Genomic DNA, 24233 nt, shown 5'->3' on the forward strand with positions numbered 1-24233 from the left:
ATGGAGAAGGATCCAGCCACACACAGGAGGCACCGGCCGGGCCCTGGGGCCCTGCCCTCAGGAGTGGCCCCTGGACATCTCAAGGCAGCCAGTGAGGGGGCCGAGCTCCAGAGGAGCCGGAGCATGGGTGGCTTGCACCAGAAGGGAGACCCCCCAAGCCGCATCAGGAAGCTGCGCAGGGAGCCGGGTAGGAGGGTAGGAGGGTCTCTGCTGGAGGGCCCAGGGCTGCCCGGGCCGGCAGCTCAGGAAGGGATGGATCCTGCGGACACCCACCTGGGGCGTCCCCAAGCACAGGGTGCTGTCCTGCCTGCGGCTGTGAGACCACCCCACTGACTCCTTGCCAGATGCTCCCGGGAACTTCGAAGTCCCACAGTAAGCTCAAGAGCAGGGGGCGTCCCCTCCGTCCAGGCAGGCCTTCCTCACCTACTTTGACAGGCCATTCACAGGCTGGTCAGGAAGCAGCAGGAATGGCCTCCAGGTCTGGTCCTCAGCGACCTCAAGCAGCAGCCCTGAGACAGATGACGAAGGACCCAGCCTAAGGCTGGATGCACTGGGTAGGAGGGGTGAGCCCCCCAGCAGGAACAGGTAGCAGGCTGCCTGGTGTCCATGGAGCACGACCCTGGAGGACGGGCAGAGTGGACGTGGCATCCAGCCAGGGATGGCTGGCAAGAAGACTCCTCCATCTGCAGGTCTTCCCTGGCCCCCTGAGCTGGGCTCAGGGCTTGCCGCTGGCCAGTCCCTGCAGGAAGCCCTCCAGGACAGGGCGATCCCCAGTCCCCAGGGTCCCGGCTGTTCTTCCATCAGAACCATGGTTCAAAGCTTTGGGACCCCCCCCGGCCACGTTCGGGGTGGCCCACGCCTCTTATCCCAGTCACCCAGAAGGCTCAGGCAGGAGCATCACATGTTCAAGGCCAGCCTGGGAAACAGACCTGAATCCAAAACTAAAAGGGGCTGGGGCACAGCTCATTGGTAGAGTATCACTACGTTCAACCCCTGGTACCAGACAATAAATAGATAAATGATGAGTTCCCTGGGCTGCGTCGGCTCCTGGTGGTTTGCAGGAGAGGGGGCTGCAGCAGGGAGCGCAGTCACGGCACTCAGACCTGGCAACCTGCCTCTCCTTAAAGGGCTTGCACAGCCACATGCACGTGCAGGGACCTAGGTCAGGAAGCCGGCAGGTGGAGGAGGCCCATCCTCTCCAGAATCACCAGGAAGCTCACAGGGTTCCCTCACCTCAGGCAGATTCAGGCTGCTCCTGTGCCCTGCCTAGGAGAGGGGACTGCTAAGAGCACCTGGCTGGGGGCCAGAGAACTGGCGGCCACCCCACCTCCTTCTGTCTTCCTGAAAAGGAAGCCTGGGGTGAGCAGCAGGAGCAGAGGCCCCTCCCCCACCCTGTTCCTGTCACTGTGCTGGGACAGGGGGTTTCTAAACCCTAGGGCCTCAGACGTTCACTGTGAGGCGCCGAGTCCCACAGAGATGGCAGACCTGGGAGAGGCCTGTGCTGCAGAGGAGACGGGGTCCAGCTCCTGATGGCCACTCCCCCTGCTGCCAGGTGGTCCTGAGCACACTGCAGGAGGGGCTTCAGACCAGGACAGTGCTGCAGGTGGCAAGCCCTGGGCTGGGGCACACTGGTCTCAGGAGCCAGGGCCCGTGTGCCAATGGTGCTGACCAACACTGTCCTTGCTTCTCAGAGTCTGAAGACCAGGGGCAAGACCCAAGGAGGGATGCAGATGATACCATCTGGTAAGCAGGTGTGTGTGTGTGTGTGTGTGTGTGTAGAACAGACCCCACCAAGGTCAGGCTTGGGAGGGACCCGAAGGACCCAGTGTCCTGAGAAGATCCACCTGAGGGCCTGTGGGGGGCGTTTCAAGAATTCACGTTTATTGGGAGGGACTCCCCACAGAAACAGGACCCTCTGTCCCCTCCTTGCAGCCCATTCCAGCTGGCCCTGGCCTCAGGTCAACTGGCTTGGCCAAAGTGTCAGAGCAAACAACCCCACAAACCACCCTGGAAAGGAGGTGCTGGACCCAAGGAGGTCTCTTCTGTTGGGGTGGGAGCGTGCCCAATGGCTCCACAGAGGGAGGCCCCGACGGACTCTCCCAGCATAGCCCTGCCCCCGGCTCCACCCACCTAGGAGGCCTCAGTCACTGAATCTCCCAAGAATCTTTCTTGGACATCAAGGTCCAACTCACCACCATGGACCCGGAGTGGCCTCGTGGAGACCAGGGTGCTCGGCCACCAGTGTGGCTGGAGGGCAGAGGGCCTGGGGGAGGCCTGGAGCACCCTCCCTGCCCAGCTGGGTGTGGGTGGCAGGGCTGAGCCAGGAGGCCCACTGTCCTCTTGGTGGTACAGTGAGACGCTTGCCTTTACCCCACCATGTCTCCCCACCCGATGCTGGAGAAGCCCCCTCCCTGCACCCTAGATTCAACAGAGTGCTGCAGGGAGGGTCACCCAGGTGGGGTGGGTGACTGGCCCAGACCCAGCCCAGCCAGTCTCCATGGCAGCTGGTCTTCAGGCAGAGGTAGCCATGCACTCACTGATGGTAGTCACCTCTGCACAGCGTATTCTGGTCCTTTGAGCAGGTGGGACCTGCTTTCTCGATCAGCCCAGTTAACTGTTGCTAGCAGGATGCTGTCATTCAGGGTGTGTCTAAACAAGAGGGGTCATTGGAGAAGTCAGGGTAGGCTGGCTTTCAGTGCCAGGAGGGAACCTCATGTCCAGACCCTCTACCCACAGAAGGGCCCCACAGACTCACCTCAGCTGGGTGCCTGTTACCCAGCACTGGCACGAGGCACCCAGGCAAGGGCAGGTCCATCTCCTCGTCCCATGACACCTTTCCCTCCCTGTTTCCCTTCTCTCACAGTCAGGCAAATCTAGAGGAAGACAGGAAGGAAAAGAATCAGGATGCCCTGGGAAGCCTGGACCTTGAGTGTGGGAAAACGGAGTCAGAGGTTGAGAAGAGCGACTCAGAGACCAGCACCAAGGAGGAGCAGGCAGGAGCATGTGCAGGCAGCTGCGTCCTGGAGGCTGAGGTGAGCCCCACTTGATGCCTGGGGCCCTCTGTCATCTTGATGGGGGTCTGCTTGTATCAACCTGTGGGTGTCTTCTTTGGCTTGCAGGAACAAGAGCTGGAGTCCGTGAAGCTGAATGATCTTCTGAAAAAAGAGGCAAGAGCTTCCTTTGGTGACAGGAGCAAGCCCGCCCGGCCATGAGCGCACTGCAGACTGGTGGTCCTGGGGTCACCTCAGCAGAATCCATGCTGTAGAGCTGCCCCAGGCCCTCCCCTTCATCCAGAGAGGCCGGGGTCCAAGCTTGGCCTCTGCTGTCCCAGGGCATCCTCGCCCAGCTTGCCAAACAGGGCAGGCACTGATGGAGTTGGGTCCTGAGAGGAGCTGACATTCAGCGGACCTTGGCCGAGGAGAACAAGCCAGAGCCACCTGCCCAGATGCAGTGTTAGGGATTCTCACGGACACTTGATACAGGAAGGTTGATTCTAGTCTCCTTCCCAGACCGCGTGCTAGTTATGGAGAGGGTGGACATGTTGCTTACCAGGATTTTACAACAGACCACCCTGGGTGTGGTTATGGGCCAGCCAAAGTGCCCAGATGGAGACCCTGAGGCAGCTATCAGCTAAACTGCAGGGCCACTGCACCCCAGTGTGAGTCTTTGCCAGCGGGTGCAGTGTGGCTCCAGGTGAATCTCTGGAGGCAGAATCCAGCTGAGCAGGCCTGGGAGGTACCTCCCCAGGGCATGGCCACTGCCCAGAGGCCCTGGTGGGTGAAGGTGTGGGAGACCCTCTGAAGTCTCAGGAACCTGATGGGAAGTGAGTAGGGTGGACGGGAAGGCCATATTCCTCCCTCTCGCTCCCTGCCAGAGTCAGCCCCACAGATACCTCAGGGCCACACTGCCATTAGCCCTCCAACCAGCTTTGCCGGACCCCCGACCCTGAGCATCACCAGCATCTGATAACCCTGGTGCCTGCCCTGGCTGCCCAAGGCCGGGAGCCGCAGCCCCTTCCAGGAAGTCTGCTTTCTTCACACTCACCCCAGCTCTGTGATTTCCACCCACAGAAACCATCTGCACTCGTGGAGATTGACCTGGGAGATCATGCCGAGGAGGTACAGACAAAACCCTCACCACCTACCCAGAAAGTGCCTGTACCCAGACTGGGCTGGGCAGGTTTGGGGGACTTGCCCATAGCAGGCCTGTTCAGAGGGTGAGGCAGAAACCCACGACCAACAGCTCCTTGGATGCTCCACGGTGATGCGACTTGGCCTCCCTTATTCCCACTCCCACGTACCCTGGGGCTGTATTCTAGGGCCTGGGTAAACTCTTGGCTCCAGAACCTCTTGTGGGATCACACCAGGTAGTAGAAAGGGTGAAGCCTGGAGATTTGGACCCAAAAAATACCTTCTGTGCCTCAGTTGTCTCCTCTGCCAAAAAGGGACTGTAGAAGTACCCCCAAGTTGTTTTGTAGAGATCTCAGAAGAGAGCACCATACCCAGAAATCCACAGTATTAATTATCACCACCATGACTATCACAACCATCAACATTGTCATCTCCAGCACTGTCATCACCATCATCACCATCACCCCCCCACCACCAGCAGCAGCATCACTGTCATCCCCACCAGCACCACCCCTCATCCCCAGTCATCACATCATCTCCCATCAGTACTACCATCACCACTATCACCATGACCCACAGTGGCATCATTATCTGTACATCACCACCATCACCATCATCATTACTGTCACATTACACCATCACCATCACCATCATTACTGTCACCATTACACCATCACTATCACCATCATCATTACTGTCACATTACACCATCACGATCACCATCATCATTACTGTCACATTACACCATCACCATCACCACCATTAGTGTCACCATTACACCATCACCATCATTATTACTGTCACATTACACCATCACCATCACCATCATCATCACTGTCACCATTACACCATCACCATCACCATCATCATCACTGTCACATTACACCATCACCATCACCACCATTACTGTCACCATTACACCATCACCATCATCATCACCATCTTTACTGTCACCATTACACCATCACCATCACCACCTTCATTACTGTCACCATTACACCATCACCATCATCATCACCATCACCACCATCTTTACTGTCACCATTACACCATCACCATCACTGTCATTATAATTATCACCATCCTCTTCATCACTGTATCCTGATAACACTGTCACCATCCCCACCGTCAGCATGACCACCCTCACATCACCATCACCATCTTCATCACCATACCTGGATAGCCACTGTCACCAGCACCAGCACCATTATTCCCACTGTCAGCCTCATCACATTGTCACCACCATTAAAAAAGACGAAGTTGACATGAGGTTTGTCTAGGGCCTTCCAGCACGAGGGTCCAATTCTCTGCTCTGGCCAGCAGTCACCATTTTTCGAGTTTCTCGAAGTTCTCTTCTGGAGAGTTTAAGTTCTGCCTGAGAGTTGGTTCTTCTCCATGGTGCACTCTTTCCCCTCAGATCACACCCTACTGTGCAAGGAGCTTATTAAGTCCCCACCAGGCTCCTCCTGGGGGTCCCCTGGGTTCCAGGGATTCCAGGGGGTTCAGCCAGTAGCAGAGTTGCACCAGTTGGGGTCCCTGTCAGGTGGAGGGTGCTCGAGCCATGGCCTCTGGGACCCACCTCCCCTGGCCTACTCCTTGGCAGACCCCACAGGTGGACACCCCCCACCCTCTGAACCTGCCTGCCTCTCCCACAGGTGACCACCCGTGCTGTGAGAGAAGAGAAGTGGGGCGAGATGGACATAGGGGATTTGTCAGAAGACGAGTGAGTGAGGCCTGTGGGCTTGCGTGGGGATGAGGGCAGGGCTTGTCCTCTCTGCAGGGCACACTGGACCCCCAGTGCCCCTCATGTGGGTGCACGCAGAGGTCAAGAAGGGACTGAGAGGCAAGCACCCTATTTCCCTCAGACCCTACCCTACTGAGATGATGGGATTAAATCCCTGTGTGTTTGGCTCTGAGTCCAGGGTTCCTGCAACGGGAAAGGGGGGGCAGCTGCCTCGCTGCAGGGGAAAGGGCTGGCTGCCAGATTCCAAGTGGCTCACTTCTGGACCTGGGGCTAGCTGGAGGACAGGGTAGCAGACTGGCTCTGCGGGAGTCTGCTTCTGCCATAGCCTCAAGGCTGTGGACAGAGTGCCCTGTGGGGTGGAGTGAGCACAGTCCAAGTGGGGAGCAGGCTGGAGCACCCGCAGGTGCCCGGCAGGGCCAGGCAGGGTCTTTCCTTACCACAACACCCTACTTCTGGCCTCTAGGACCAGGACCAGCTGGGTGTGCTGCATCCCTTACCCCACCAAAAGGAAGGCGGAGGGCTGTGTGGCAACCCTGGAGAAGGTACTTAGCTCCTGGAGAAGAGGGAGGGGCGGGTGGGGATAGCACCGGTGGTCACACACCCTGTGCCCTTCCCAGGACCCCTCGGACCAGGCTCCCAGGGACTCTCTCGGGATTGGCCAGAGCTGAGAATGAGGGTCAGAGGAAGCGGTGATGCCAGCTCCCAACCCTCCCCAAGAGTGCAGCCCTGAGACCATCGGCCGAAGCCCTGGACACTGGGCGCGACGTCAAACTTCAAAAGACGCAGGGTGAGTTGCCTGGACACACTTTCTCTGAGGTGTGGAAAGGGGCAGGAGTGTGGCTCAGCCTTGCAGGCCATGTGGTCAGAGACTGTAGGTGACCACACTCAGAACTGCTGAGGGGCCAGGTACAGGACCCTGCAGTGGGGGAAGCCGCCCAGCAGCCTGACATCCTCCTCTGACAGTTGCCTGGAGTAGCCCTGACGGAACTAGAGGACAGGGATCCCAGTGCTGCACTGGGGAGCTGTAGGCGCTCAACTTGGCAGAGGAGAGAGGGACCTCCCCCTTGGACAGTGGTCAGGATGCCCGTCCCCCACTCCCCAGCCTCCCCAGATTTCCTGAATCATGGCTCCAAGAGGCGCAATGCTCAGGGAGGTTCTCATAACCCAAACCCCGAGCCCCAGGCGCGCCAGGCAGGGTACTGCAGGGTACAGCCCTCCTCCATCTCAACTCAGTCATGTGGACTTCCTGAAACTAGCCAAGTCCTCTGGAAAACTGACCCTGATTGCTGGTCCAGGCTCCGAGCAGTCCCACCCTTGGGAAAAGGCCACACAGACTGTGGGGCCTGCAAGAAGTGAGCAGCCTGGGTCCCTCACTGTGCCATGAGTAGCCTTTAGGGGGCCTTTAGGGAGCAGGTATAGGCCCAGGCCCTTCTAGAACATTCTGCCTGCACTAGTGGGCCCCATGTCCCTTGGTGGGTAAGGAGACGAGGGTGCCTCTTCTGGCAGCCAGGACAGGTGTTGGCTGCCTGCTGCGCGGCTTGTGGCTGCTGCAGGTCGTCCTCAGTCAGTCCTGTCCTGTCACCTTCAGGAAGCAGCCCTCTGTTTGCACCAGGTCCAGCAGTCCTGCAGGTCTCGACTGGCCAACAGCGCCCCCTGGTGGCATGCTTCCCACACGGCTCTGCTTTCAGTCCTAGGAAACACCATCCAAGAGGGACCGCTGCACTGGACTCGACCTACCACAAAATTTACACTCCTCCACTGCTTATTCATTAAAGGACAGGCCAGGATGTGCTTGGTGGCTGGCACTTAGTTATGACTCTGCATTGGAGCCTATGGGGCCAGGCTCTGCCTGGGGGGCCTGCGTCCTGACCAGCATGACTGTGGGGCCCCAAAGCAAATCCCCACAAGCTCTGCACAAAACAAGAAGCAGAAGCACAACCCCTCAAAGGAAGACATCAGTCCCCAAGTGCCCCACAAGGGACATGGGGATGTGCAGGTCAGGGGAGGACAGATGTCTGTGGGCCATGCCAGGCAGGGCCCTGCAGGGCACAGCATCTGCTCTCTGACTGCCAGAAGGCAGGGAAGTGCAAGAAGTCCCCTGGAGAGATGTCCAGGGGGACACACTGGGGAGGGGGACCTCCCGCCTCCCTCTTCTTCCCTACAGCTGAGGCTCCCCCTGGGACTCAGAATTCCTCATGGGGATACCCGGGGGTGCAGAGGCAGAGAGAATGCTGGGCTAGGAGGCCTCCGGACGGGGTGATCCAAGCTGAGATTCTCAGGGTCTTTCTCCTCCACTGGGCAAGCCTAATCATGGAATATGTGGGGACTCAGCCCACTGACTGGGGCCCTCTGAAGGGTGGGACAGTGTCCGGTGGAGGGCAAGGAGCCAGCCCCCGCGAGGAGCCCAATTGATTCATCCAGTTTGGTTCTGACAAATACTGGAGGGATCAATAGGAAAGGAAGCCCATTTCACACTAGAAAACTCACAAGTGCAAAGGGCAGGGCAGCGGGCAGCTGGGCAGTGGGTGGACCTCCACAGCGCTATAGCCAGCATGATCCATCCTCCCAAGAAAATGGCCCTCAAGCAGCCGCGTCCTCCATGGTCTTGCCACAATGGGTCCTCATGGCACGAATGCAAACTACTCAGGAAAACGCCAAACCTCCAACACAGGACACATCTGCAACGGGTCTGTGTCCCAATAGGTCAATTCATCCATACCTCTCTGCCCACGGAGGCCGGTCCCCAAGTAAGGAGATACTGTCCTCAATCAAGGAGACTCTATCCTCACACCAGTCATCACTCTGCACCTGCCTAGTGACTCCATGGTGTGTAGAACAGCAGTCCTCAGGCTGTGCCTGCCCTGGTGACTCCATGGTGTGTAGAACACCAGTCCTCAGGCTGTGCCTGCCCTAGTGACTCCATGGTGTGTAGAACAGCAGTCCTCAGGCTGTGCCTGCCCTAGTGACTCCATGGTGTGTAGAACAGCAGTCCTCAGGCTGTGCCTGCCCTAGTGACTCCATGGTGTGTAGGACAGCAGTCCTCAGGCTGTGCCTGCCCTGGTGACTCCATGGTGTGTAGAACAGCAGTCCTCAGGCTGTGCCTGTCCTAGTGACTCCATGGTGTGTAGAACAGCAGTCCTCAGGCTGTGCCTCCCCTAGTGACTCCATGGTGTGTAGAACAGCAGTCCTCAGGCTGTGCCTGCCCTGGTGACTCCATGGTGTGTAGAACACCAGTCCTCAGGCTGTGCCTGCCCTAGTGACTCCATGGTGTGTAGGACAGCAGTCCTCAGGCTGTGTCTGTCCTGGTGACTCCATGGTGTGTGGAACAGAAGTCCTCAGGCTGTGCCTGCCCTAGTGACTCCATGGTGTGTAGAACAGCAGTCCTCAGGCTGTGCCTGCCCTAGTGACTCCATGGTGTGTAGAACAGCAGTCCTCAGGCTGTGCCTGTCCTACTGACTCCATGGTATGTAGGACAGCAGTCCTCAGGCTGTGCCTGTCCTAGTGACTCCATGTTGTGTAGGACAGCAGTCCTCAGGCTGTGCCTGTCCTAGTGACTCCATGGTGTGTAGGACAGCAGTCCTCAGGCTGTGCCTGCCCTAGTGACTCCATGGTGTGTAGAACAGCAGTCCTCAGGCTGTGCCTGCCCTAGTGACTCCATGGTGTGTAGGACAGCAGTCCTCAGGCTGTGCCTGTCCTAGTGACTCCATGGTGTGTAGTACAGCAGTCCTCAGGCTGTGCCTGTCCTAGTGACTCCATGGTGTGTAGAACAGCAGTCCTCAGGCTGTGCCTGCCCTAGTGACTCCATGGTGTGTAGAACAGCAGTCCTCAGGCTGAGCCTGCCCTAGTGACTCCATGGTGTGTAGAACAGCAGTCCTCAGGCTGTGCCTGCCCTAGTGACTCCATGGTGTGTAGAACAGCAGTCCTCAGGCTGTGCCTGCCCTAGTGACTCCATGGTGTGTAGAACAGCAGTCCTCAGGCTGTGCCTGCCCTAGTGACTCCATGGTGTGTAGAACAGCAGTCCTCAGGCTGTGCCTTTCCTGGTGACTCCATGGTGTGTAGAACAGCAGTCCTCAGGCTGTGCCTGCCCTAGTGACTCCATGGTGTGTAGAACAGCAGTCCTCAGGCTGTGTCTGCCCTAGTGACTCCATGGTGTGTAGAACAGCAGTCCTCAGGCTGTACCTGCCCTGAGTGACTCCATGGTGTGTAGAACAGCAGTCCTCAGGCTGTGCCTGCCCTAGTGACTCCATGGTGTGTAGAACAGCAGTCCTCAGGCTGTGCCTGCCCTAGTGACTCCGTGGTGTGTAGAACAGCAGTCCTCAGACTGCGCCTGTCCTAGTGACTCCATGGTGTGTAGGAACAGCAGTCCTCAGGCTGCGCCTGCCCTAGTGACTCCATGGTGTGTAGAACAGCAGTCCTCAGGCTGAGCCTGCCCTAGTGACTCCATGGTGTGTAGAACAGCAGTCCTCAGGCTGTGCCTGTCCTGGTGACTCCATGGTATGTAGAAAAGCAGTCCTCAGGCTGTGCCTGCCCTAGTGACTCCATGGTGTGTAGAACAGTGGTCCTCAGGCTGTGCCTGCTCTAGTGACTCCATGGTGTGTAGGACAGCAGTCCTCAGGCTGTGCCTGTCCTAGTGACTCCATGGTGTGTAGACAGCAGTCCTCAGGCTGTGCCTGTCCTAGTGACTCCATGGTGTGTAAAACAGCAGTCCTCAGGCTGTGCCTGCCCTAGTGACTCCATGGTGTGTAGAACAGCAGTCCTCAAGCTGTACCTGCCCTGGTGACTCCATGGTGTGTAGAACAGCAGTCCTCAGGCTGTGATTGCCCTAGTGACTCCATGGTGTGTAGGACAGCAGTCCTCAGGCTGTGCCTGCCCTAGTGACTCGATGGTGTGTAGAACAGCAGTCCTCAGGCTCTGCCTGCCCTAGTGACTCCATGGTGTGTAGAACAGCAGTCCTCAGGCTGTGCCTGCCCTGGTGACTCCATGGTGTTTAGAACAGCAGTCCTCAGGCTGTGCCTGCCCTGGTGACTCCATGGTGTGTAGGACAGCAGTCCTCAGGCTGTGCCTGCCCTGGTGACTCCATGGTGTTTAGAACAGCAGTCCTCAGGCTGTGCCTGCCCTGGTGACTCCATGGTGTGTAGGACAGCAGTCCTCAGGCTGTGCCTGCCCTGGTGACTCCATGGTGTGTAGAACAGCAGTCCTCAAGCTGTACCTGCCCTGAGTGTCTCCATGGTGTGTAGAACAGCAGTCCTCAGGCTGTGCCTCTGCCCTAGTGACTCCATGGTGTGCAGGACAGCAGTCCTCAGGCTGTCCCTGCCCTAGTGACTCCATGGTGTGCAGGACAGCAGTCCTCAGGCTGTGCCTGCCCTAGTGACTCCATGGTGTGTAGGACAGCAGTCCTCAGGCTGTGCCTGTCCTAGTGACTCCATGGTGTGTAGAACAGCAGTCCTCAGGCTGTGCCTGCCCTAGTGACTCCATGGTGTTTAGAACAGCAGTCCTCAGGCTGCGCCTGTCCTAGTGACTCCATGGTGTGTAGAACAGCAATCCTCAGGCTGTGCCTCCCCTAGTGACTCCATGGTGTGTAGGACAGCAGTCCTCAGGCTGTGCCTGCTCCAGTGACTCCATGGTGTGTGGAACAGCAGTCCTCAGGCTGTGCCTGCCCTAGTGACTCCATGGTGTGTAGGACAGCAGTCCTCAGGCTGTGCCTGCCCTGGTGACTCCATGGTGTGTAGGACAGCAGTCCTCAGGCTGTGCCTGCCCTAGTGACTCCATGGTCTCTAGAACAGCAGTCCTCAGGCTGTGCCTCCCCTAGTGACTCCATGGTGTGTAGAACAGCAGTCCTCAGGCTGTGCCTGCCCTAGTGACTCCATGGTGTGTAGGACAGCAGTCCTCAGGCTGTGCCTGCCCTAGTGACTCCATGGTCTGTAGAACAGCAGTCCTCAGGCTGTGCCTCCCCTAGTGACTCCATGGTGTGTAGGACAGCAGTCCTCAGGCTGTGCCTGCCCTAGTGACTCCATGGTGTGTAGAACAGCAGTCCTCAGGCTGTGCCTGCCCTAGTGACTCCATGGTGTGTAGAACAGCAGTCCTCAGGCTGCGCCTGCCCTGGTGACTCCATGGTGTGTAGGACAGCAGTCCTCAGGCTGTGCCTGCCCTAGTGACTCCATGGTGTGTAGGACAGCAGTCCTCAGGCTGTGCCTGCTGTAGTGACTCCATGGTGTGTAGGACAGCAGTCCTCAGGCTGTGCCTGCCCTAGTGACTCCATGGTGTGTAGGACAGCAGTCCTCAGGCTGTGCCTGCCCTAGTGACTCCATGGTGTCTAGGACAGCAGTCCTCAGGCTGTGCCTGCCCTAGTGACTCCATGGTGTGTGGTACAGCAGTCCTCAGGCTGTGCCTGCCCTAGTGACTCCATGGTGTGTAGGACAGAAGTCCTCAGGCTGTGCCTGCCCTGGTGACTCCATGGTGTGTAGAACAGCAGTCCTCAGGCTGTGCCTGCCCTACTGACTAGATGGTGTGTAGAACAGCAGTCCTCAGGCTGTGCCTGCCCTAGTGACTCCATGGTCTGTAGAACAGCAGTCGTCAGGCTGTGCCTGCCCTGAGTGACTCCATGGTGTGTAGGACAGCAGTCCTCAGGCTGTGCCTGCCCTAGTGACTCCATGGTGTGTAGAACAGCAGTCCTCAGGCTGTGCCTGTCCTAGTGACTCCATGGTGTTTAGAACAGCAGTCCTCAGGCTGTGCCTGCCCTGGTGACTCCATGGTGTGTAGGACAGCAGTCCTCAGGCTGTGCCTGCCCTGGTGACTCCATGGTGTGTAGAACAGCAGTCCTCAGGCTGTGCCTGCCCTAGTGACTCCATGGTGTGTGGAACAGCAGTCCTCAGGCTGAGCCTGCCCTAGTGACTCCATGGTGTGTAGGACAGCAGTCCTCAGGCTGTGCCTGTCCTGGTGACTCCATGGTGTGTAGAACAGCAGTCCTCAGGCTGCGCCTGCCCTAGTGACTCCATGGTGTGTAGAACAGCAGTCCTCAGGCTGTGCCTGCCCTAGTGACTCCATGGTGTGTAGAATAGCAGTCCTCAGGCTGTGCCTGCCCTAGTGACTCCATGGTGTGTAGAACAGCAGTCCTCAGGCTGTGCCTGCCCTGAGTGACTCCATGGTGTGTAGGACAGTAGTCCTCAGGCTGTACCTGCCCTGATTGACTCCATGGTGTCATGGTGATTGACTCCACAGTGTTTTTCATGCTGTGTCTGCTCTGAGTGACTTTGTTTGGACAGAGGTGCTGTTGTACACATCATGGCGTCACTCAGGACAGGTCATGGTGTGCTCTCCTTTGGTTCTCCCTGGTAGTTCCCTGTCCTGCCAGTACCCCTCTTCCTTGGTAACCTCCTCGTCATTCTTGTTGCTAGCTCTTCATCTCCAGTCTGGTTCTCCAATCACAGCTGCCCAGAATCCACTTCTGCTATTGGGAGCTCTACCCGAGGTCTGATGTTTTACCACAAGGCAGAACAGTAGGGGGAAGCAATTTGTGACCATGTGTTTTCCTGTGTGCCTGTGTGGAGACCCTGGGATATGAGGCGTATCTGTCGGATGCTTTCAGCTCAGCCAAGAGCAGCCTTCTTCCAGAGACAAGACGGGAAGAACAAGGACCTGGGTTGGCAGGCTGGGTCCTGTGTGAATCTGTGTTCCGACTGTGCACACAGGGAGAATACAAATCCCACCTGCCATTCCTTCCTGTCGTGGCTCAGCATACTCGGAGCCCACCCCTGGATTTAAGGGAAACCCAGAAAATGGGCTCCATCCCCCAGATTGTCCATGTCAGCCCAAACAGCAGCAGACCACGCTCTTCCCTCACAGCCACGCGTCCTGCATGCTGGGCCCCTGGGGTTCCCTGGGATCCACAGCATGGCCACAGCACCACTTCCTCTCAGCACCAGTCCAGATGCACACAGCCCTGACTGAGAAGGCCTCCACCATGGGCTTGGCTCCGTCCTGCCCTCCAGGGAGGTCTTGCAATTACATCATGGCAGGTTCTTCTGCAGCCGGCCCCATCCTGAGTAGTCTGGCGGTCCCCCAGTCCCTGCATCAGGCTGAAGGCAAGAGTGTGTCATGAAAACCCTCAGGGACCCCGGAAGCCCTGGGCCTGGCCCGGAGACAAAGGCTAGGCTCCTCTTCATCTCCAGGGTGTGTCTCCGTCAGCCTGGTCTTCGGTTCCCCAGAATGGGCAGGCGCTGATAAGTGGCAAACGTGGATCCTTTGGCATATTAAAGGGTCTGGGAGCCAGTGGCCCCTACGCCAGACCTCAGAGCTGCAAAGCAGCTCTGCAGCACACCAGGCAGAGGGACACTCCCTGCGGCTCTCAGAGGGAGCCATCTGTGGGAGCAGCTGAGCCCTGGAAAGAGGTCCATCTTCGGTCCCTGGTAGGCCCAGTTGGACTGCATAGGGCACAGCAGAGGCCCTGGGAAGAGCGTGGTCTCAGGTCCCTGGTAGCCCCAGTTGGCCTGTGCAGGGAGCAGCCCAGCCCCCAGGACCCCTGTCTTTCTCCTTTTTTTTTACAGTGCTGGTATGAAGCCCAGGCCCTCTACCTGAGCACACCTCCAGCTCTTTCTTTTTTTTTTTTTTTTTTTGAGACAGGGTCTCGCTGGGTTGCGCCAAACAGAAAGAGACCAGGGCTGGGGGAGCAGAGCAGACCAGAACGCACAGGCTCCTGTGACTTTCTGTTCAGGGTCAAGCCAGGGGACACCCCACACAGATGCTGGTGGAAGGGATTACTGGGTTAGGAGAACTGTCCCTCTCCAAGGCCCAGCTGGTGGCTCGTGCCCAACAAGATGCCCCTGAAATGGTTTGTCCTGGTCTGTGCCCCACACAGGACATTTACCCTGAACCAGCTTGCTCCAAACCTGCTCACACCTCGGCCACACTGAGGGCTCTTCCATAGCCCCTCTCCACCCGGCCTCGCCAAAAGTGCATTCACAGGCTCAGAGCCCCATGGGGGACTGGGCAGAGGGACTGCATGTGGCCACATTCCCTGTGCCAGGAACCGCGCGTGCGCTCCGCCAGGCACCAGCATCCAGTGTTCATGAGTCTGGGCATTGAGATACCTGTGCGTACGCGTCCTTGTGTGGACGGCACTGCATCTCTTTGGGCATACGTGTAGGAGTGGAGCACATGGCCAGGGAATGGGCAGCCCTGCTCCTTCATCAGCACTCTGGAGGGAAGCGGGTACGCACACGGCAGGCCCTCCTGAGCCTGGTGCACCAGGGAGTCTGAGGAGACACTCTTTCATTGGCCCTTTCTTTTCAGTTCTTAATTCACTGAGGTCACATCACCCTTCAAAACGGCTTCGGCTAAGAAAACTGTCCACCCCAGGCAAGAGGCTTTCTCTTGCTTTCTTGCAGAGTTTTATGGTTTTAGAATTTACACCGAGGCCTTTAATCCATTTCCAGTTGTGTGTGTGTGCCGCAGTCTGGCTGGGCACAATCAGGAGCCACTTGTCAAAAGAAACTAACTTTATTTTTAGAACCACACACGACAAACAAAATAGTCTCTCAGGAAAAACCCTCAGAGCCTCAACTGCCACCACCGGCTTTCCACAAGCCTCTCTCTCCCCCACAAGCTTCTCTCCACCTCCCACAATCCTCCTGCTCTTGAGGCCGATTGGCTGGGTCACGTGGGCGGAGCCAAAAAAGTCCCCCAATGAGCAGCTCCGTGGTCTGAAAGGGCAGGGAAACAGTCCAATGAGCATCACCGCAGAGGAGCCAATCAGCTAGATGTTGCTGGGGCCGAGGAGCCAATCAGCTAGATGTTGCTGGGGCTGCTGTGAGCCAATCATCAGCCGGCAGCTGGAAGTTTGCTGGCAGCTGGAAGTTTGCTGGGGCCCCTCAGGCTGTGGCTCTCAACATGTGTGTGTGTGTGTGTGTGTGTGTTGTATGAGTTAAAGGCCAGAGCTCCTACCTCAACATAAATCTGGTGATATGTTATAAACCTTTATTTTACCATAGTGTTATCTTGGACCCTTATTGCATATAAATTATCCAAGAACCTGGGCCTGGTGGTGTGCATTCGAGACAGCAGCTCCGAAGAAGATGGAATCGGGGGGGTTCGGATCTGAGGCCCCTCAGAGAGATCTCATATCAAAAGTTAAAAAAAATAAAGTACAATACATGTGGTCTCATTGCTTTTAAGTGTGCAAAATGGATAACCACACCTGGGCTCAGATGCTGGAGGAAGAGGGTGGGATGTAGGCATCCTAACAGAAGAATAGGAGAAGAAAGAGGAGGAAACCCCACCATCCTACAGACCAGGAAAAGGAAAGGGAAGAGGGTGGGACGCCATCACCTGACAGACCAGGGACAGGAGAGGAAGAGGGGGGACACCGTCACCTGACACACAGACCAGGGAGCAGGACAGGAAGAGGGGGGACATCATCACCTGACACACAGACCAGGGACAGGAGAGGAAGAGGGTGGGACGCCATCACCTGACACACAGACCAGGGACAGGAGAGGAAGAGGGGGGACACCATCACCTGACACACAGACCAGGGAGCAGGAGAGGAAGAGGAGGGACACCGTCACCTGACACACAGACCAGGGACAGGAGAGGAAGAGGGGGGACACCATCACCTGACACACAGACCAGGGACAGGAGAGGAAGAGGAGGGACACCGTCACCTGACACACAGACCAGGGACAGGAGAGGAAGAGGGGGGACACCATCACCTGACACACAGACCAGGGACAGGAGAGGAAGAGGAGGGACACCATCACCTGACAGACAGACCAGGGAGCAGGAGAGGAAGAGGGGGGACACCATCACCTGACACACAGACCAGGGAGCAGGAGAGGAAGAGGGGGGACGCCATCACCTGACACACAGACCAGGGACAGGAGAGGAAGAGGGGGGACACCGTCACCTGACACACAGACCAGGGACAGGAGAGGAAGAGGGGGGACGCGATCACCTGACACACAGACCAGGGACAGGAGAGGAAGAGGGGGGACACCGTCACCTGACACACAGACCAGGGACAGGAGAGGAAGAGGGGGGACACCGTCACCTGACACACAGACCAGGGAGCAGGAGAGGAAGAGGGGGGACACCGTCACCTGACACACAGACCAGGGACAGGAAAGGAAGAGGGGGGACACCATCACCTGACACACAGACCAGGGAGCAGGACAGGAAGAGGGGGGACACTGTCACCTGACAGGCAGACCAGGGACAGGAGAGGATGAGGGGGACACCGTCACCTGACAGGCAGAGCATGGTGCGGGTCGGGAAGAGTGGTACAGGAGAGGGAGGACGTGGGATTCCATCGTCCTCCCAGACTCAGAGCAGGTGCTGGGCCCTCTTTGCTGTGTGCCAGCTGGTCCAGTGTACCTGGCAGCATGACTGAAGGTGGCCGCCCCGCAGGGACCGCATCCTCCACAGGCTCTGTGCTCACAAGCTCCTCCCTGCGCTGACACCAGTCTCCAGGAGGAGCCTGCTGTTGTCAGAGTCCTTTCTGTGTCAGTGCAGAAGCTCTGAAGGGATGTAAGCTCTAGTCACCATTGCTTCCATTCGGCCGTATATTTTTACAGCATATCACAGTTCTGACCTCTCAGGATCATCCCTGTGCGTTTTAGTTTTGTGCACGTGATTTTTTTCTCTTAATAGCCAAAGAAGGAGAACAGGGAGGTCCACCCTGAGTACAGGTCTGCAGAACTCGGGTGCAGCCTCCTCCCAGAGCAGGAGGGGCTTCTTCTCTGCAGAAGGCTGGGCGTTCCGTCAAGGGGGTCAGCACATCTGCCTGGTTGGCCTGGCGCATCCCCCAGGCTCCTTATGAAGGCTTGGTCCCCATGTGGCAGCTTCATGGGGGCTTTGGGGATTGGTGGATGTCGAGGGCTCTGACCCTGATTGAAGGGACTCCTGGGAGGACCCGCGGTCTGGCTGGAGTGCGTAGATCCTCGGTTCCCACTCCTTCTTCTCTCTGCTCCTCAGCTGCCATAAGGTGACACCCTCCCTCAGCCATGTCCTTCCGCCATGATGCTCGCCCCCCCCCCCCGAGGGCCCAGAGTAATGGGCAGCAGCCATGGACGGCAGCCTCTGGCACCACAAGCCTAGCACATCTTCCTCCTCTAGGAAGACACATGGATGGCAACGGAGCCGCAGAGATGCTGACTGAGGCTCGGTCAGGAGACCCCGGCCAGCCCAGTGGGGGGGCAGGCTGGACTCCCTCCCGGCCAGGTCAGCACCTGCAATGGGTGCATGTGAGCAGAAGCCCCGGGAAGCACCTGGCAGCTGCTCCACTATGTGGCAGGGAGCTCCCTGAGGCCCGCCTGCTCCTGCTCCTGAAGAACCCAAGTGCCCAGCCACAGTCCCCACCCAGGGCACCAGAGCAGTGAGCCTACAGGAGCAGCCAGGCAGGGGACCCCAGGGTGCCTGGGCCAGGGGACAGCAGGAAACGTGGAAGTTTGGGGGCGGGGAACGTGTGTGCGATCCTGACCACTGGTCTCGGGGCGCGTCTGTGTCAGAGCGTTGGACCACACAGCCTGCACATGGGCACATGGACACTTCACTGTTGGTCACACGCTCCTGAGCCAAGACAAACATGGCCCAAAAAGCAGAACAAGTCACATCAGTCATCGCGAGACAGACTTAGGTCAGCAGAGCAAGAACATGTCACCAACGGCCATGTGGGACAGTGGCACTGCTAGGGCACATTTGAACTTGAGCCCACAGAGGACACTGAAGTGTCAACCTGCTGCTCACACCAGGACCCACAGGCTGCCACAGAGCTGCAGTGGCCTCCACAGGCGTGGCTGTGGGGAGGAGGCAGGGCCGCGGCCCCCGCTACTTCTGGGGCAGATGGAGCTGGAGAGAGGTTCAGGCTTGGCTGCCACAGCCCATGATGAACCACCATGAGCTTTGGGAACCGTGGGCAGTGGGCATGGAGGGCAGCAGCCGCTTTGGGCTCAGGATGCTCTGCCTGCCCAGGCTGGCCTTCCTCTCCCTCCTGGGCAGGACCTGGCTCAGCGCCCAGTGTCCAGAAGCCTTCCTGCTGGTCTGAGAGGCCAGGTGGCTGAGGCGAAGCTTCTCCACCCAGCCAGGTGGCCATACGCCTGAGCCAGCTCAGCCCCCACTCTTCTTCCCAAGTCGGTCTCTGCCCACAGAAACAGGCTTTTCCTCTTCAGCCCCTTCACAGAGCCCATAAGACAAAACCCGGCCTCGCAGGTCAGGATGTGGTCACCTTCTCAGCAGGGACAGAGGCCAGGACCTAAGCCCTTCTTGTTCTGGAATCTACTTGACAAATGGCCACTGCTGGAGTCCATCAACGAAATCCCATTTTCCTTTTAAACACTCTGGCCACATTTGGAGTTAGGCTTCAAAACATCTGGAAGAACACAGTGTCTCCTTCTCCAAAGTCTGTGGGTCACGCAGCCCTGGGCCACATTCCTTCATCAGCAGGGGCAGGTCTGGACTGCACGCTTGTCCAGGCCAGCATGCCTTTGGGAGGCTGGCGGGAAATAGCCGGGCCTGGCAGAGCCGGAGACGGAGAGCAGAGGGCGTTTGGCTGGGTCCTGGGGCTGTTTCTACACTCCGCTAGTGACATGGGTGGCTGCTGTCTCCCTGGCCCTCGCCTCCTGCTCCTTGAAGGGCTGTGGGGCTTCGTGGGGTCAGTGGCACTGCCTGGCTTTGCTCTGGCCCCGAGGCCTCAGGAGGTAGCACCCTTTTGGGTGCTTGCTGGCATCTCCTCTTGGAGAGGTGCCCACTCCTCTGCCTAGCTTTATTTTTTAGTTGTAGTTGGCACAAGATCTTTATTTTATTTACATGGAGCTGAGAATCGAACCCAGGGCCTCACACGTGCTAGGCGAGCGCCCGACCGCTGAGCTACAGCCCAGCCCCAGAACAGGGTTGTTTTTTATGTAAGAATTCCTTACAGTGAGACCCCAGATCAAAAATTTTTAAATGAGAGAGGTTTTAGGGAGGCCTTTACTTGTCCTCCAGGAGGGCACAGGCGGAGGGAGACAGCACCTCGAGGGTCAGGCCTCTGTGGACCCGGGGTCTCTGGCCTCCAGCCTCCAGCACTATCCCAGTCTGCTCTGCTGCTTACTTAGCACCCAGCCCAAGGCTCTTGCGCAGCACCCTAGTGGACTGAGCTGCTGCTTCAGAGAGCTGGATATTCAGGGTCCCTTAGGGCCCACGTGCAGCTGGGAGCTGGTGCTTCCTGTTCTGCTGTGGAAAGGAGCGGCATTTCGACAGATGACGCTCTTCGCAGCTCACGGCCAGAGCCCAGTACAGCCCTGCGACAGGCCCTGGCTCCTCTGCTTCCACAAGCTTGTCCAGCTCCCTGTCCAGCTTAGTCCACTGCTGGCCGACCCTTGGAGAACGCAGAGGCCACAGGAAAGCTGTGGCTCTACTCCAACATTACGGCACCAAGCGTAGCTTGCTCTCCCCAGACGACCAAAGTCCCCTCTCAACACCACAGGTGCAGTCCTGGCGCCTACTTCTGGAAGTTTGTGTCGGGCCCACAGGCAGGACACAGTCCCACAGGATGCCTCACTTCAGCGGGCAGTGCAACGTGAGGGTTCCCAGCGTCCCGTACTTCTGTCCAACTTGGCCCCAGGCCAGGGCAGCCCACAACATTTTTAGGGAGTTGCTAAATAGCTCATGTACTCGGGGAATGCTTGGGCTCATGCTCTGGCATAGTGCGAAGGGTGAGCCGAGGACAGAGAGCCGGGCAGGGGCGCACAGGGCGAGCAAGTCCAGAAGGGGCCCCAGCGGGGCAGCCTCTATCCCCTGGAGCTGGGCAGTGCCACCCACCCGGCAAGTGGGCATGTCCACCGACCTGGAAGCTCTCCCAGCCCCATCACTTGGGTTCAATGAGGACAAAGACTAGCTCTGATGGTCAGCCCCAGCTTCAGCCCCTGCCCCATGTTCTCTCCCCAGAGCCTGACCAGACAGTCACTCCCCACCTGAGCCTGCACCCTGAGCACTGCCCACAGAGGAGCCCACACCTCCACCCGACTCCCAGCAGAAGGCTGGATAAGGGCAGCCAGTTGGCACTAGGGGGATGACGTTCAGAGAGGAATGATCACACTCACTCCTCAGTCACGAGCGACGTCGGCACGCCAGGGACACGTGATGCATTGAGGGACGGCACATAGGGACACGTGATGCATTCAGGGATGGCACATAGAGACACGTGATGCGTTGAGGGATGGCACGCCAGGGACATGTGATGCATTGAGGGATGGCATGCCAGGGACACGTGATGCATTGAGGGATGGCACATAGGGACACGTGATGCATTGAGGAATGGCATTCCAGGGACACGTGATGCATTGAGGGATGGCACATAGGGACACGTGATGCATTGAGGGATGGCACATAGGGACACGTGATACATCCAGGGATGGCACATAGGGACACGTGATGCATTCAGGGATGGCACATAGGGACACGTGATGCATTGAGGGATGGCACATAGGGACACGTGATCCATTGAGGGATGGCACATAGGGACACGTGATGCATTGAGGGATGGCACACAGGGACACGTGATACATTCAGGGATGGCACAAAGAGACACGTGATGCATTGAGGGATGGCATGCCAGGGACACGTGATGCATTGAGGGATGGCATGCCAGGGACATGTGATGCATTGAGGGATGGCACATAGGGACCCGTGATACATTCAGGGGTGGCACATAAAAACACGTGATACATTCAGGGATGGCACGCCAGGGACACGTGATACATTCAGGGATGGCACATAGGGACACGTGATGCATTGAGGGATGGCACATAGGGACACGTGATGCATTGAGGGATGGCACATAGGGACACGTGATGCATTGAGGGATGGCACGCCAGGGACACGTGATGCATTGAGGGATGGCACATAGGGACACGTGATGCATTGAGGGATGGCACATAGGGACACGTGATGCATTCAAGGATGGCACACAGGGACACGTGATGCATTGAGGGATGGCACGCCAGGGACACGTGATGCATTCAAGGATGGCACATAGGGACACGTGACAGTTTGGGGACTTACCAAGGAACATCAGCGGAGTCCTGGTGAGATGTGCCAACAGCAGAGACAGAGGTGGGGTGTCTGTCAGGCAGGAGGTGACAGATGATTTCTACCCAGTCCAGGAACAAACGCACAAGCATATGATTTGGGGACCTCAGAGTGACAGCCAGAGCAGCAGCTTAAATGTCAGCGGTAGCTACGGCTGGGCAGAGGGTGGGGAGTGGGGCCGGGCTGTGGGTCCTGAGGAGGTCCTCCAGGCTGCTCAGCAGGTGCTCCTTGCCCAGGAGGACACTCACCCACCCTGCCTGCTGTGTCACGGAGTGTGTCAGTTACAGTGTCCTGAGACAAAGAGTGAAGGGAAGTCAGCAGCCCTCCCAGGCCCTCGGCCGCGCAGGCCAGCTCCCTGCGAGGCCCTTGGGAGTGAACAGGAGTCCCAGGACCAGGGCACACGGCTGCTTGTCACCAGCAAGCAGGAAATGCCAGTCCCGCAGGCTCTGTGGCCCCCACAGAAGTCCTCGGTTTTTGGTGTGTGTGTGTGTGTGTGTGTGTGTGTTGGTCCTGGGGACTGGACACAGGGCGCTCCACCACTTGGCCACACCCCCAGCCCTTCTTAGTTTTTACTTTGAGACAGGGCCTTGCTAAGTTGCCTGGCTGGCCTCCAACCTGTCACCATCTTGCCTCAACCTCCCACAGGCACAGCCTTTGTGGCCTCCATCGACGACTTAACGTCGAGCTCCGGGCTCAGGAAGCTGACAAACAGGAAATCCCCGTTGGACCCTCCTCTGGGACCAGGGTTCTGCCTGGGGCCCAGTGCCTTATGGGAGAAGCCCTGAGGACTGTCAGGAAGGGTCACCGGCTGCAGGGAGAGCACTGGGCAGTGGGAGGGGAGAGCTGCTCCTGGCACCCTTCCCTGGTCTGGGAACCACCCTGGTGGACCCCAGGGCCACCTCCCTGTGGCTCCCCCTCCACACTGAGAACCCTGTCCCTTGTAGTGAGCCCAGTACCCCTTGACCTGGCAGCACTCAGGCATCTGCTGTGAACCACTCTGCCTCAGAAGGAAGAGCACAGGAGCAACAGCAGAGCGTCCCAGCCGGCCCTCTGTGTGCTGTCCACACACACAGTGACCAGCATACCCGATGACCAGCACAGGCAGTGATGGACATGCAATGACCAGCACACACAGTGATGAACACACTGTGATGGACGTACACACGCACATGCAGTTATCAGCTCATGTAGTGACCAGCACATGTGATGACCAGCACAGGCAGTGATGGACACACAGAGTGACCAGCACTTGTGATGACCAGCACAGGCAGTGATGGACACATGCAATGACTGGCACATGCAATGGTGGACACACACTGTGGTGGACACACACAGTGACCCCCACATGTTAGAGTCTGTAAACAAGTCAAAATAACACCTGGCATTTTGCCAGGGGAATGTTAGAGTTCCTAAACAAGTCTGGATGGTGCCTGGCAGAATGCCAGAGGGAGTGGTTTGAGAAGTAACAAAAGCAAGCCATTAAGTGTGGAGATTCCTGATTGGTTGACTGATGTATCCAGTTTATGCTAATTAGATAAGCTGTGTGGAATGTATAAATACTGCTCCTGTCCTGCAATAAACGGCTCCCTCTCCTGCTGTATCAACGTACACAAGTTGTTCGTCACCCCCCGGTTATTTTGCTGCAGCCAGACTGCGGCACCCACACACAGGGGGCATATATATAGGTGGCTATAGGTGGCTATAGGTGGCCCCAGGGCTGTAGGGTTCCCAAACTTCAAGCTGCAGTTCACAGGAGTGGCCAGGGAGGGCAGGGCAGAGGCTGATGGGGCCTCCATGGCAGGGGAAGGGTCAGGGCTCACATTCCATTGAGAAAATGATGTTTTTAACAAGCCGGGAGAGCTGAAGGGAGGGTCTGCCTGTGCTTGAAGTCTCACTGGCTTCGCCCGTTTGGGGGGGATTCTGCCTCTGGGGAGAAGGGGTGGTGCAACCCTGCAGGCAGCTCCACCCCAGGCCCTGCCAGGGCAGGGAGGACAGGGCCTGCTGCATCTGGACACAGGCCTTCCTGGGCCCAGGACCCCTGCGTCGGCTCAGGGCTGGGCCCAGGGAGGCCCAGCCCTGTGAGGAGACAGTGCCCGCCCAGCACTCAGGAGGACCCTTTCCCACAGCTGGCGACGAGTGTAGGGCACAGCTGTCCACAGTGGAGTTCCCAGTCCACAGGCCTGGGGCTGCTGGAGGCCTCTGTGGCTGGGCCCAGGTGCTGTCTGCTTGGCCCTCTACCAGGATAGCCAAGGACCACTCTTGGCTCTGAGCGCCTGTGGTGCCTGCACCAGCCTACCCCC

The 24233-nt window shown here is 57.9% G+C and overlaps 1 protein-coding gene across 1 annotated transcript; it reads left to right on the top strand.

The window, feature by feature from the left end:
* CUNH13orf46 (chromosome unknown C13orf46 homolog) lies at positions 1–22718 on the top strand. The gene is made up of 10 exons (XM_046454844.1): positions 1–187; positions 1692–1743; positions 2864–3032; positions 3120–3167; positions 4071–4216; positions 4568–4754; positions 5786–5853; positions 6338–6416; positions 6592–6661; positions 22579–22718. Exons 1-10 carry the CDS (start codon positions 1–3, stop codon positions 22716–22718), a joined length of 1146 nt encoding a protein of 381 aa, XP_046310800.1.
* Positions 22719–24233: the final 1515 nt, after the last annotated feature.

The sequence above is a fragment of the Marmota monax genome, unplaced genomic scaffold (genome assembly GCF_021218885.2).
Source record: "Marmota monax isolate L192 unplaced genomic scaffold, Marmota_monax_Labrador192_F-V1.1 WCK01_AAM20220418_F8-fsc00026, whole genome shotgun sequence".
In the NCBI taxonomy this organism is placed as follows: domain Eukaryota; kingdom Metazoa; phylum Chordata; class Mammalia; order Rodentia; family Sciuridae; genus Marmota; species Marmota monax.

What these genes read in the sequence shown, in the direction of transcription:
- CUNH13orf46 (XM_046454844.1), top strand. Translation starts at nt 1, where the DNA reads ATGGAGAAGGATCCAGCCACACACAGGAGGCACCGGCCGGGCCCTGGG. An exon ending in GGGGATTTGTCAGAAGACGA is followed by an intron (nt 5,854 to 6,337) that starts GTGAGTGAGGCC and finishes TCTGGCCTCTAG; the next exon opens with GACCAGGACCAGCTGGGTGT. An exon ending in CAAACTTCAAAAGACGCAGG is followed by an intron (nt 6,662 to 22,578) that starts GTGAGTTGCCTG and finishes AACCTCCCACAG; the next exon opens with GCACAGCCTTTGTGGCCTCC.